At 42.6% G+C, this 12,999-nt stretch overlaps 1 protein-coding gene across 1 annotated transcript; it reads left to right on the top strand.

Annotated features, from left to right (window-relative positions):
- Positions 1-7,752: 7,752 nt before the first annotated feature.
- LOC140829612 (uncharacterized) lies at positions 7,753-10,052 on the top strand. The gene is made up of 4 exons (XM_073192926.1): positions 7,753-7,922; positions 8,009-8,886; positions 9,019-9,556; positions 9,677-10,052. The coding sequence occupies exons 1-4, from the start codon at positions 7,753-7,755 to the stop codon at positions 10,050-10,052; spliced, it is 1,962 nt and encodes a 653-aa protein (XP_073049027.1).
- Positions 10,053-12,999: the final 2,947 nt, after the last annotated feature.

Below are 12,999 nucleotides of genomic sequence, written 5' to 3'. Positions count from 1 at the left end.
AAATGTATATTGACTTGAAGACACAGTTCTGGTGGAAACAGATGAAGACAGATATCGCGGAATTTGTGTCTAAGTGTTTGAATTGCCAACAGGTGAAAGCTGAAAGAAAGAAGCCCGGAGGTTTACTTCAGAGTTTGTCTATTCCAGAATGGAAATGAGATCATATTTCCATGGATTTTTTGACGAAGTTACCTCGATCATCCCGAGGCTGTGATGCGATTTGGGTTATCATTGATCGATTGACCAAATCTGCTTGTTTTATTCCATACAGAACGACATATAGACATGATCAGATGGCGGAGATTTACGTCAGAGAGGTAGTCAGATTACATGGTGTGCCGAAGTCTATCGTATCAGATCGTGATCCACGATTCACTTCTCACTTTTGGCACAATTTGCAGCAGGCTTTGGGTACGACATTACACCTAAGCACTGCTTATCATCCTCAGACAGATGGACAGTCAGAGCGGACTATCCAGACTTTAGAAGATATGTTGAGAGCTGTAGTGCTAGATTTTGGCGCTAGTTGGCAAGATTCCCTACCTCTTTGCGAATTTTCTTACAATAACAGCTATCAGACGAGTATAGAGATGGCACCGTTTGAAGCTTTGTATGGTAAGAAGTGCAGATCTCCGTTGTACTGGGATGACATCTCAGAGGTACCAGAACTTGGGCCTGATATGATTCGTGAGATGACTGAGAAGGTGAAGATTATTCAGAAGAGAATGAAGACAGCACAAGATAGGCAAGCGAAGTACGCCAATATTAGACGTAGACCATTGGTATTCGAGAAAGGAGATAGAGTATTCTTGAAAATTTCCCAGTTTAGAGGTGTTGTCAGATTTGGCAAACGTGGGAAATTGTCTCCGAGATACATTGGTCCTTACGAGATCTTGGAAAAGATTGGCGATCGAGCATATCGACTTGCTCTTCCTCCTTCTTTATCTGGGATACATGACGTTTTTCATGTGTCGATGTTGCGTAGATATATGCCAGATACTTCTCATGTCATTCATCCTGATGAAGCTGAGCTTGATCAAACATTGAGTTATGTTGAACAGCCAATACAGATTCTTGATAGAAAAGAAAAGAAGCTCAGAACGAAGACTATTCCGCTAGTGAAAGTCCAGTGGAGTCGACATGGCATCAGAGAAGCGACTTGGGAGACAGAAGCAGATATGAGACAGAGACATCCTGAGTTATTTACATGAGGTAAGTAATTCTTCAGTCTTGATTATATTACTTTTCATGTATGATTTGATAGATCGCCTGCGATTTCGAGGACGAAATCATTTCTTAGAGGGGGAGAAATGTAAGGCTCGAGATTATTAGTCTTCATTGACGAAATACTCGGAATATATGAGTATGCATGATATAGGGCTTGAGATTTGATTTATTAGTCTTCATTAATATGATACTCAAAGATATGAGAATGCATGACATGAAATTAGAGTTTGAGTACAAGATAAAATGTGAAATTATGAAGGCAAGGCCGAGACAAGACCGCACCCACGGTCTAGGAGACACCGCACCCGCGGTGCATGTCCAGTAGGGTGCCTAATTTTGACATTGCGAGACCGCACCCGCGGTAATAACAGACCGCACCCACGGTGACAATACCGCACTCGCGGTAAGATCAGGACCGCACCCGCGGTCGTCACTTTTTGAAAAATAGAAGTATGCCGAAGCTTGAGCGCACCCGCGGTGCTAGAACGACCGCACCCGCGGTGTTGCATGCGAGAAATCCACCATCTCTTCTTGAGTTGACACATGGCACATATATATATATATATATATATATATATATATATACAATTGGGCTGAGTCATTCTTTCTTCAGACTAGCAGGAGAGAATCGTGAGCTATTCCAAAAGAAGTGAAAGGTTTCTTTTATTTAGACTTGAATTTGTGCAAGATATATTCATCCAAACTTCAATATAAGCATATATTTGTATTCCTTGCATCAAGAGCTACAAGAGGATGTAAGTTTCATTTACTTTCAACATGATTTGAGATATTGATGTTGGAGGAATGCTGATATGCTTGTGATTATATGTTCTTGAGATTATAGATGTTATAGAAACGTAAACGGATCGGTTATCGGATGTCGTATGCGATTCCTATGAAATTCCAGCATGTTGTGAGTTGTGTAAATGCAGATTTTGGGAAATTATGATTGTGGTTATTGATATTATGACTTGTGGATCATTTACTGATTTCTGGTGGAGTATCGGTATCGAAAGATTACGCCGTTATGCCGTTGATTTATACCGAGAATGATTATTGAATTGTACTGAAAGTGATTGTTGAGTACAATGTGTTGAATTGAGTTAGAGTTTGATAGAATGTACCTTGATAATGACATTTCAGATTTGTATTGACGACCTAGATATCGAGACTTCGATTACGACGAGACTACGACGAGAAATCTATAATTCATGTGATTGTGGGGAAGACAAGACTCAAATCAGACTTGATTGGAGTTTCCCAACAAAATCACATACTAGAGTTATTGTTTATCTTTTTGATATGATTTGGATTTGTTTATAGATTTATATTCAAATCTCTTGATATGAACATGCTTTGTCTATAGATTTATATTCAAGCATTGAGATAGAAAGGTCATTGACAGAGTTGTCAAAACTAGACGTTCGGTGTATCGACGCATAGGAGCAGACTTCCTTCGATTGTAGACATTCGATACAGACACGACCGAAGTCTAGGAATAAGACGTACAGTTACCCCGATTGGGAGGGTAGGTAACAGACAGTGACGTCTTATTCACCCCGGGATCCCTAGAGTAGAGTCGAGACATGATTTTATTTGCATTGCATGATTGTATAGATTGGTTTCATAGACTATGGGACCTATGATTTATGTTACATGCATGACATTGTGCTTTATGATTTTATGATGCATATGCATGTATACATGTTTTATACTGGGATTTGTTCTCACCGGAGTTTCCGGCTGTTGTTATGTCTGTATGTGTGCATAACAACAGGTGGGGCAGGATCTGGGTCGCGACAGAGATGAGAGATGGACATAGCGTGGTGATCACAGGCGTTGCAGATGAACTAGTAGTTGTACTTTTGACATGTACTATAGTTAATTACGGGTTTGTAGAATTTGAATAACACGAGATATGTATATTATGTTTGTTGTAAGACATGTATTTATGTTGTGACATAAAACATAGAACTATCTTGTGTTTGATTGATAAACATTAGAATTAATGTTAAAAAGCGAAAAAAATTTGACCCACAATTTCTCACAGATCCATTTAATCCCGAAAAGAATTGAGTTAGAGCCCGGGTCCCCACAACGCTTATTGGCAAATACCCACTTGAAACCAACAAGATTTTGAGTGGGGTGGGGTGGGGGACAAGATCCCATGTGCCATTTTTTTAAGAGAGCATCAAATTCTTCGGACATAGAAACCCGCCAATGCGGATTACGAAGAGCATTAGAAATACTAGTAGGTTCTTGGTCCAAGGAAACATTGGAGGTGTAAAGGGAAAATTTGGGATTTGTTTTGGAGATGTTATTTTTGGAGCAAGTACGCATGGGGTTGCTTGGAGGAATGGAAGAGACAGGTGGTGCATGGAGGTTCAGGGCAGCCGTAGTAGGAGCGGGTGATGGTGAAGGAATCTCAAGGGTGATCTGCGGGACTGGCGGAGGGCGTGCCATAGAGTTTGAGATGGTTGCATGCATATGTGGGAATAACGAACACAAGAGGATCATGGTTTGGGGAAGAGGACAACGTTGAGGAATTTGTAGTAGAGGTGTGAGGGAAGACAGACTCGACAAAGCGAACATGGCGAGAGACAAAAATGCGAGAAGAGGAGAGATCAAGGCAAAGATAAGCACTTTGGGTAAGGGAGTACTCAAGGAAGATGCAAGGTAAAGATTTTGGGGCTAATTTTTGAGAGACATAAGGTTATCACATGCAACCAAAGATTACATTTTTAGCCATAGATGGAACACAAAGAACATTAGTAAGTGATAAATCATATGAAGAAGTTGGCATCACAATAGTGCAAGTGTGAAAAATAGAAAAACCAATGCCATTGACAACTATGATGGAATCAAAACCATCGTAAGCGGAATGAAGTGAGCTGTTTGCAGGATCTGGCGTCACATGTTGGAAGCACCAGAGTTATGAAGCCATTCAGTGGGAGTGGGAGTGGCAGCCGGGAGGGAGGCGGTGTGAGCTTGAAGAGCAACCTAGGCTGGTCTTGAGGGACTGAGGATGGCTGGGAATAGGAAAGCATATACTGAAAAATGGGCCACCATTTAGCCGAGTGGCACGTGATGCCAGGGGCGGAGCCACATGCTCCTATACCCGGGCTTTAGCCCGGGTGATCCATTTTTTTTAAAAAAAATTTATTTGTAAATTTTGTATAGTTTTGAAATAATATGATATTAGTCCGGGTAGATCAATGTAAAATATTAAAATATTCTAGAGTTTAATATTCCAGTCCGGAGCCATATTTCTGGCTCCGCCACTGCGTGATGCCACACAGCTGGCAGCGACATAGGTATGCTTTAGGTGCTGAAGGAAAGGCATGAGGGGCATGGTGATGAGTTCCTTGACCAGGAGGGCGAAAGTGCACATGGTGTGGTGGAGCAGTGAGTCTTGGAGATCCCTAAGAGTAGCTAAGGACAACATGTTTAGTGGAGCAAAAAGTAGGGAAGGCCATAGCTGGACCGTTGAGAGTTGGGGTGTGAACCAGGAATTGGGTCTTAAAATTTAGCAATTTTTCATTGAGTTCATCAAATGCGATAGATGTTTCTCGTGCTTGAATGTCAAGGGAGAGTTCTTTGTAGTTTGCATCTAGACCATTGAGAAATTTTAGGGTTAGATCTTTGATGTCAACCGAGACTGTGAAGATCCGATTTTTTTCCTTTACCATACAATTAAATAATTGTATGGAAATTATAGCATAAGATTTTATTGTGTACACATTGGAGAATATTTTTCTATATGAGAATAAATTGGAGATACAAAATCAAATCAAAGATACCTACAAAAAGAGCATGCATATTTTCGAATTTAGGATGCATATTTTTCGAAATATTGAGGGGATTTTGACAAGATTGAGATATCCTTCACAAGTTAAAGAATTAAGGTATAATATTACATAGGAATTTCGAAAATTATCCTTAGAATAAATGCCAAGATTGGTGAGGATTAGATGCTTGGTTAACTTGGAAGAGAATCATCAAAACCTTGCAACAAGACCGTTGGATCTAGCCACCATATTTTCAAGTTAAATCAAGGGCTATTAGATCAAGAAATCTCACAACTAGGGAAGCAAATTTTCGAAAATAATGGCAAGAATATTAGAGTCAATATTGAGAGATTAGAACAAATTATGGAATGATTTGAGTACCATACTTAGACCCACCATTCTCACCTATAAATACCCCATCACCCTACTCATTCTCCACCCTTAAAATTTCGAAATCCCTTGCTGAAGTTCACGAAATTCAGCAGCCTCCCTATAGCCAAACTCTGCCCGAAATTCGTTCAAGAATTCAAGTCGAAGGTCTGTCCAAAGAAGGAGCAAGAAGCGACCCTATTTTCGAGCCTAGCCACCACGTTTTTAGCATCAAATATACTGTAAGTGGGCTATTTTTAAACTTTAAAATCTCGAATTTATGCATACATGTTTTCGATTTTTACAAGAAAAATAAATAGTCGAGTACAATCTTCTTTCTACTCTTTTCGCGTAATTGTCATACGATTTCAAAAGCACTGTGAGGAGTCGACTGTATACGGAAGGGAATCCCAACCACGACGTACCTTTACGCGGTGGGGGACATAACCGCTATACGGCCTCGCCCCCTCAGAGGAGTAAAAATTAGGGACTGACGTCAGTAAACCGTAGAAAGTAGATGAGTCGCAGTGCTGTGTCAATGTTATGCATGCTTATGAAGTATGTATGCACGTCATGTTTTATTCTCGAAATTTATGCATGTTGTCTTTATTGTGCTCGATTTTCCCCCATTTACTGAGTATTCCCAAAATACTCACCCCCCCTTACAACCCTTCCCAGATAAGCCCGAAGAAGAACTCGAGGATGAGGAGTCCGAACAGTTCTGGGGATGGTGAACGCTCAAAGAATTTAGTTTAAGTTATAATTAATTAGATTTACGTTTTCGCATTAAAACTCTGTCGTCTTATTTATTTTGGTAATTGTAAAGACATTGGTTATTTAATTTGAGATTATGATATATAAACTGGTTCGGTTTATACTATGCTATAAGAGGCTTGTTGTTGCGATCGTGTGATTGTTAAACAACGCCGGTGTCATTCTCGAGTTTCGGGGCGTGACATTTAAGTGGTATCAGAGCCGTCAGGTTCATAGTCCGGTTGGGAAAAATCGATTTTTCAAAAAAAAAGGCGAAAACTTTTCGGTGGAATTTTAACTCGAGGCTGATGCTATCCCCTCCGAAACGGCCCAACGAGTAAGGCTCACCACCCTAAAGTCGTGAGCACCACGCTGAAATAGCGAAAATCCTTCGTTTAGGCCTCCGAAACGTCGTTTTTGCCGTTTTAGGAAAGTTTTGTAACCCTTATAACTTTTCGTAGGAAACTCCGAATTCGATTCCGTCAACTGTTCTGGAATCCTCTCGACATATGATTCGAACCCATATGTCTAATTCCAAACTTTCTATTTTTAGAAAATATATATATATTTATTTAAATTTCGAAAATTTCATATATATTGCATATTCTCACTTGTTATATACTGTCTATTTCGGATTCTGAGCATTTCCATTTTTGATTTCAGGAAATGACTCCATCTACTCCCTTGCGACCCCGTACTCGTGTCCAAGCGGCCCTTCGTTTGAAGGAGCTTGCCCTTCACTACCAGTCACGCCAGATTCGGCGACTTAGAGCTCGATTGAGTGAGAGGAGGAGTGAGGTAGAAACCTTAACCGCTGAGAAAGAAGAGATTCAGGTCCGCCTTAATCAGTCTATCTATCAGGGCGAACTAGTTAGGGGAGATAACATGGACCTACGGGACGTCATAGAGCAGTGCAAATATCAAAATGGGAAGCTACGAGAGGATGCGGAGCGCTGTCGCAAGGAACTTGAAGAGGAGAAACATCAGAATGCCAAGGGTAAGAGAAGACTGGAAAATTCTTGTGAGGCCATGAACAGCCTGGCGTATGTGAACCAACGCCTGGTCTAGCAAGCTGAAGCTCTAAAGGATAAAGTCAAAAGGAAGAAACAATTTCACCTGCAGTATCGGCAACATTGGAACGATGAGATGGAAGTGGCTGAGGCGGAGATTCAGGGACTTAAGACTCAAGTGACACAACTCACCGAAGAGAACGCCCAGCTCACCCACATGGTGGAGATACTGCAAGAGTAAGAGCCGGAGGAAGAGCCGGAAGAAGAGGAGCCAATAGAGATCGATGAGCCAATAGCTGCCATAGGAGATGGAGAGATAGATGATTAGAGTTCCTTAGTTACCTTTCCTTATTACTAGGAATTTATCCTTCCATTGTTGCTATTTTATTTTTCAGTCAGCATGACTTATTTCCATTCAGTATGCTTTGTTCATTCAGTTGTTTCTTTAAATTAGAAAATTAATAAAGTATGATTATTATTTATCTCGGTCGTGCATCTATATTCAAATTATGTTTATTTATTTACTCAGTTGTTCCAGCATAACTTATCTATTCAATCTTATCGATATATACAAAAAATTCTTAGAAGCGTTTAACTTGTAGGAAATGGCCGGTAGACCACCAAGACAGAACCGCAACCCCCGTTATGCTAACAACAACATCAACAACAGCAACAACAACACGAATGAAGAAGGCAACGGGCCTCCACCTCAGTTCAATCTCAATCAAGCGGACGTAATGGCTATAGCCACGATCGTGGCGACGACACTTCAGGGGTTAGTGAAGCCCAATGCTAATCAGCAGCCCCCACCTCCACCACAGCATGGGTCAAGTTTCATTACGAGTCTCTGCGCAAGAATAGGTGCCCAACTTTCAGTGGCGCTGCCGACCCTGAAGTTAGCCAGAGCTGGCTCAAAAGCGTGGAAACTCAGTTGAGACTGTTGGAAGTCCCGGATGCACTAAAAGTGGACGTGATAGTGCCCTTCCTGGAAGATAAGGCAGCTAAATGGTGGGAAGCAGTCTCACCAGCCATGACCGCTGTTGGACCAATCACATGGCGAATCTTTCGGAAAACATTTCTGAAACAGTACTACCCGGCAGAAGTCAGACTGCAGAAGCTAAGTGAGTTTGAAAATCTCAGTCAGGCCCCAGATATGTCAGTAGTGGAACATACCTCTCAGTTCAATGCCCTTGGATCATATGCTCCAGCGATTATGGCAGATGAAGTTCTGAAATTGCACCGCTTTAAGAAGGGGTTGAACATCAGGATCCAATCAGCTCTAGCAGTCTACCAACCTGCCAAATTTTCAGATTTGATGGGTGCGGCTATCCGAGCCGAAGCTGATATTCGTCGAAGAGAAGGGGAAAACAGGAACAAGCGACCCCATGTCAACCAGCCTTCTCAGGGCAGACCAATGTTCCAGATGCCCAATCAGTCAGGTGGACCTCCCTCCGGGCAATCCCCCGCCACTAACTATCAAGGACTCAAGCCATGCTCAACATGTGGCTTCAAGCACTCCGAGGAATGTCGAAGGGCCAGCGGTGTATGTTTTGGATGTGGTAAAGCGGGGCACCGAATTGCAGAATGTCCTACCGCTGCCAACCGACCAGCAGGGCCAAACAGAGGAACTGGGCCAAATACTGGAGCGGGCCCTAGTAAACCAAAGGAGGACAAACCCAATGCTAGGGTCTTTGCCATGACTCAGGAAGAGGCTGACGACGCAACTGAAGTCGTTTCAGGTACCATTCTAATTCAATCAGTACCTGCCTATGCATTATTTGACTGTGGTGCTACCCATTCCTTTATGTCTAAGAGATTTGCTAAGAAGTGAGGACGTAGGCCTGATAAGCTAACTGAACCTTTCCGAATAGCCACACCTACGAGTAGAGCCATTGAAACTGATGAGATTTACAGAGATTGTGAAATCAGTATCAATAACCAGACTTTTAGCGCCGAGTTTATACAGTTGATCATGGTCGATTTCGACATCATCTTAGGGATGGATTGGTTGGAAAGAAACAATGCAGTAGTAGATTGTAAGGGAAAGGAAGTCAAACTCCGAACCCAAAATCAGGAAGAAGTCGTGTTTCACGGTAAATCCAAGGGACGGAAATCACTATTGTCCGCATCTCAAGCTTGGAAAGCCATGAAATCCGGAGAATACATCTACCTAGCAATGGTCAGTGAGGCAAAAGAAGAAGTCGAGCTGAAATTGGAGGACATCCCGGTGGTGAGAGATTTCCCAGATGTTTTCCCAGAAGAACTCGCAGGGACGGTCCCGGACCGCGAAGTTGAGTTCGAGATCAACCTGGTTCCCGGTGCGACACCAATCTCTAAGGAACCTTACAGAATGGCACCAGCCGAACTCAAGGAGCTGAAGGAACAACTTCAAGAGTTGCTAGATAAAAGGCAGATTCGACCGAGTGTGTCTCCGTGGGGAGCTCCAGTACTCTTCGTCAAGAAGAAAGACGGGAGTATGAGATTGTGCATCGACTATAGAGAATTGAACAAGATCACAATCAAGAACAGATACCCTCTACCTCGGATAGACGATCTGTTTGATCAGCTTAAGGGAGCTGCCGTCTTTTCTAAACTGGATCTGAAGACGGGTTATCACCAATTGAAGGTCAGGGCTGAAGACATTCCCAAGACAGCCTTTCGAACCAGATACAGGCACTATGAATTCACAGTGATGCCCTTTGGTCTGACCAACGCACCGGCAGCATTCATGGACCTTATGAACAGAGTGTTCAAGCCATTTCTGGATCAGTGCATAGTGGTATTCATCGATGATATCCTCTTCTATTCTCCTGACGAGACGATCCATGAAGAGCACCTTCTCCTTGATCTGCAGACCTTAAGAGAAAATAAGCTCTATGCTAAGTTCAACAAGTGTGAATTCTGACTAAAGAGTGTGTGATTTCTAGGACACGTAATCTCGAGAGAAGGAGTGTCAGTGGATCCAAGAAAAGTAGAGGCAATTACCGAGTGGCCGAGACCTAAAAAAGCCACCGACATCAGAAGCTTCCTTGGATTGGCAGGGTATTACCGAAAATTCGTCAAAGGGTTTTCCTCGATATCCGTGCCACTGACGAGACTCACACAGAAGAATTCTAAATTCACCTGGAGTGAGGATTGCGAGAAGAGTTTCCAGACACTGAAAGAGAAACTCGCGTCCACACCAGTGCTGATCTTGCCAGCAGAGAATAAAGATTTCACTATCTACAGTGACGCCTCTAAGGACGGTCTAGGGTGCGTACTCATGCAAGAAGGAAGAGTGATCGCCTATGCATCAAGGCAGTTGAAACCGCACGAGCAGAATTATCCTACTCATGACCTGGAGCTAGCAACGGTTGTCTTCGCCTTAAAAATTTGGGGGCACTACTCTATGGTGCTAAATGTGAGATCTTCACAGACCATCAGAGCCTCAAGTACTTGTTCACCCAAAAAGAACTTAATATGAGGCAAAGGAAATGGATCGAGCTCCTGAAGGACTATGACTTGACCATAAGTTACCATCCGGGTAAAGCAAACAAGGTGGCTGATGCGCTAAGTCGGAAGGGCCGTGGCAAGGTAACTCTAGCGTCCCTCTCTGCCCAGCCATGCCTACAGGAGACCGTCAAGTTAAACCAGGATCGAGACCCGGTACTGACTAAACTTAAGGAGCAGGTCAGAGAAGGGAAGACTCAGGATCATCAAATTGATGACAAGGGAATCTTGTGGAAGAAAGAAAGACTGTGTGTGCCCGACAGTGATAACCTTCGCCAAGAAATAATTGCAGAGGCGCACAAGTCAAAGTTCTCAGTCCACCCAGGAAGTACGAAAATGTACAGGGACCTCAAGGATAATTTCTGGTGGAATGGCATGAAGAGAGATGTAGCTGAATTCGTCTCCAGATGTCAGGTATGACAGCAGGTCAAAGCAGAACACCAGCGACCTGGGGGATTACTGCAACCTTTGGAAATTCCCGAATGGAAGTGGGAGCATATCTCCATGGATTTTGTGGTAGGATTGCCAAAGTCTAGGCAAAGGCACGACGGTATATGGGTGATCGTGGACAGACTCACAAAGACTGCACACTTCCTACCCATCCGCATGAATTACAATCTCGATAAGTTGGCTTCACTATACATGAACAACATTGTCAGACTTCATGGAGTGCCAGTGAGCATCTTATCTGATAGAGATCTGAGGTTCGTCTCGTGCTTTTGGAAGAGCTTTCAAGAGGCCATGGGAACGAAAGTGACCCTAAGTACGGCCTATCATCCTCAAACCGATGGGCAAATGAAGAGGACCATACAAACTTTAGAAGATATGCTGCGAGCATGCGCTCTTGAATTCAGTAGCAACTGGAGCACTCATTTACCCCTAATTGAGTTTGCATACAACAACAGCTATCACAGCAGCATCGGAATGGCTCCATACGAAGCCTTTTATGGAAGGAAATGTCGGTCACCACTTTACTGGGATGAAGTGGGAGAGAAAGCTATAGTGGGACCTGAGCTAGTACAGATGACAGTGGACAAGGTTAAAATTGTCCGAGAAAAGCTCGAGACAGCTCAAGACCGACAGAAGAGCTAGGCAGATCTTAAGAGAAGACCTGTAGAGTTCAACGTGGGCGAGAAGGCTTATGTGAAAGTCTCGCCTATGAGAGGAGTTGTCCGATTCAGTAAAGCCGGGAAACTGAACCCTCGATATGTTGGACCATTCGAAATCTTGGAAAAAGTGGTCACGCTAGCATGCAGGCTGGCACTGCCACCAAGCAATGTCAAGAGTCCACAACGTGTTCTATGTGTCCCAACTAAGAAGGTACGTTCCAGATCCGAGTCACGTGTTGGAGGTAGAACCACTCATAGTTGAAGGGAACTTGGGGGAGGAACTGAAAAACGAAGAAGTCCCCATTAGAATCGTGGACACCAAGGAACAAGTCCTCAGACGACGCGTCATCCCCTACGTCAAAGTGCAGTGGTCTAACCATACTGAGAGAGAAGCAACTTGGGAAGTGGAAGAGAAAATGCGAAAGGATTATCCCTACCTATTTGGAGACCAAGCCAATTCAAGTTTCGAGGACGAAACTTCACATAAGGAGGGAGGGATGTGAAGATCCGACTTTTTTTCCTTTACCATACAATTAAATAATTGTAAGGAAATTATAGCATAAGATTTTATTGTGTACACATTGGAGAATATTGTTCTATATGAGAATAAATTGGAGATACAAAATCAAGTCAAAGATACCTACAAAAAGAGCATGCATATTTTCGAATTTAGGATGCATATTTTTCGAAATATTGAGGGGATTTTGAAAAGATTGAGATATCCTTCACAAGTTAAAGAATTAAGGTATAATATTACATAGGAATTTCGAAAATTACCCTTAGAATAAATGCCAAGATTGGTGAGGATTAGATGCTTGGTTAACTTGGAAGAGAATCATCAAAACCTTGCACCAAGATCGTTGGATCTAGCCACCATATTTTCAAGTTAAATCAAGGGCTATTAGATCAAGAAATCTCACAACTAGGGAAGCAAATTTTCGAAAATAATGGCAAGAATATTAGAGTCAATATTGAGAGATTGGAACAAATTATGGAATGATTTGAGTACCATACTTAGACCCACCATTCTCACCTATAAATACCCCATCACCCTACTCATTCTCCACCCTTAAAATTTCGAAATCCCTTGCTGAAGTTCACAAAATTCAGCAGCCTCCCTATAGCCAAACTCTGCCCGAAATTCGTTCAAGAATTCAAGTTGAAGGTCTGTCCAAAAAAAGAGCAAGAAACGACCCTATTTTCGAGCCTAGCCACCAAGTTTATAGCATCAAATATACTGTAAGTGGGCTATTT

Source organism: Primulina eburnea, chromosome 4 (assembly GCF_022965805.1).
Source record: "Primulina eburnea isolate SZY01 chromosome 4, ASM2296580v1, whole genome shotgun sequence".
Taxonomy (NCBI): Eukaryota; Viridiplantae; Streptophyta; class Magnoliopsida; order Lamiales; family Gesneriaceae; genus Primulina; species Primulina eburnea.
Note: the sequence above shows the minus strand (reverse complement) of the source record. Positions and strands in the feature narration are given on the sequence as shown.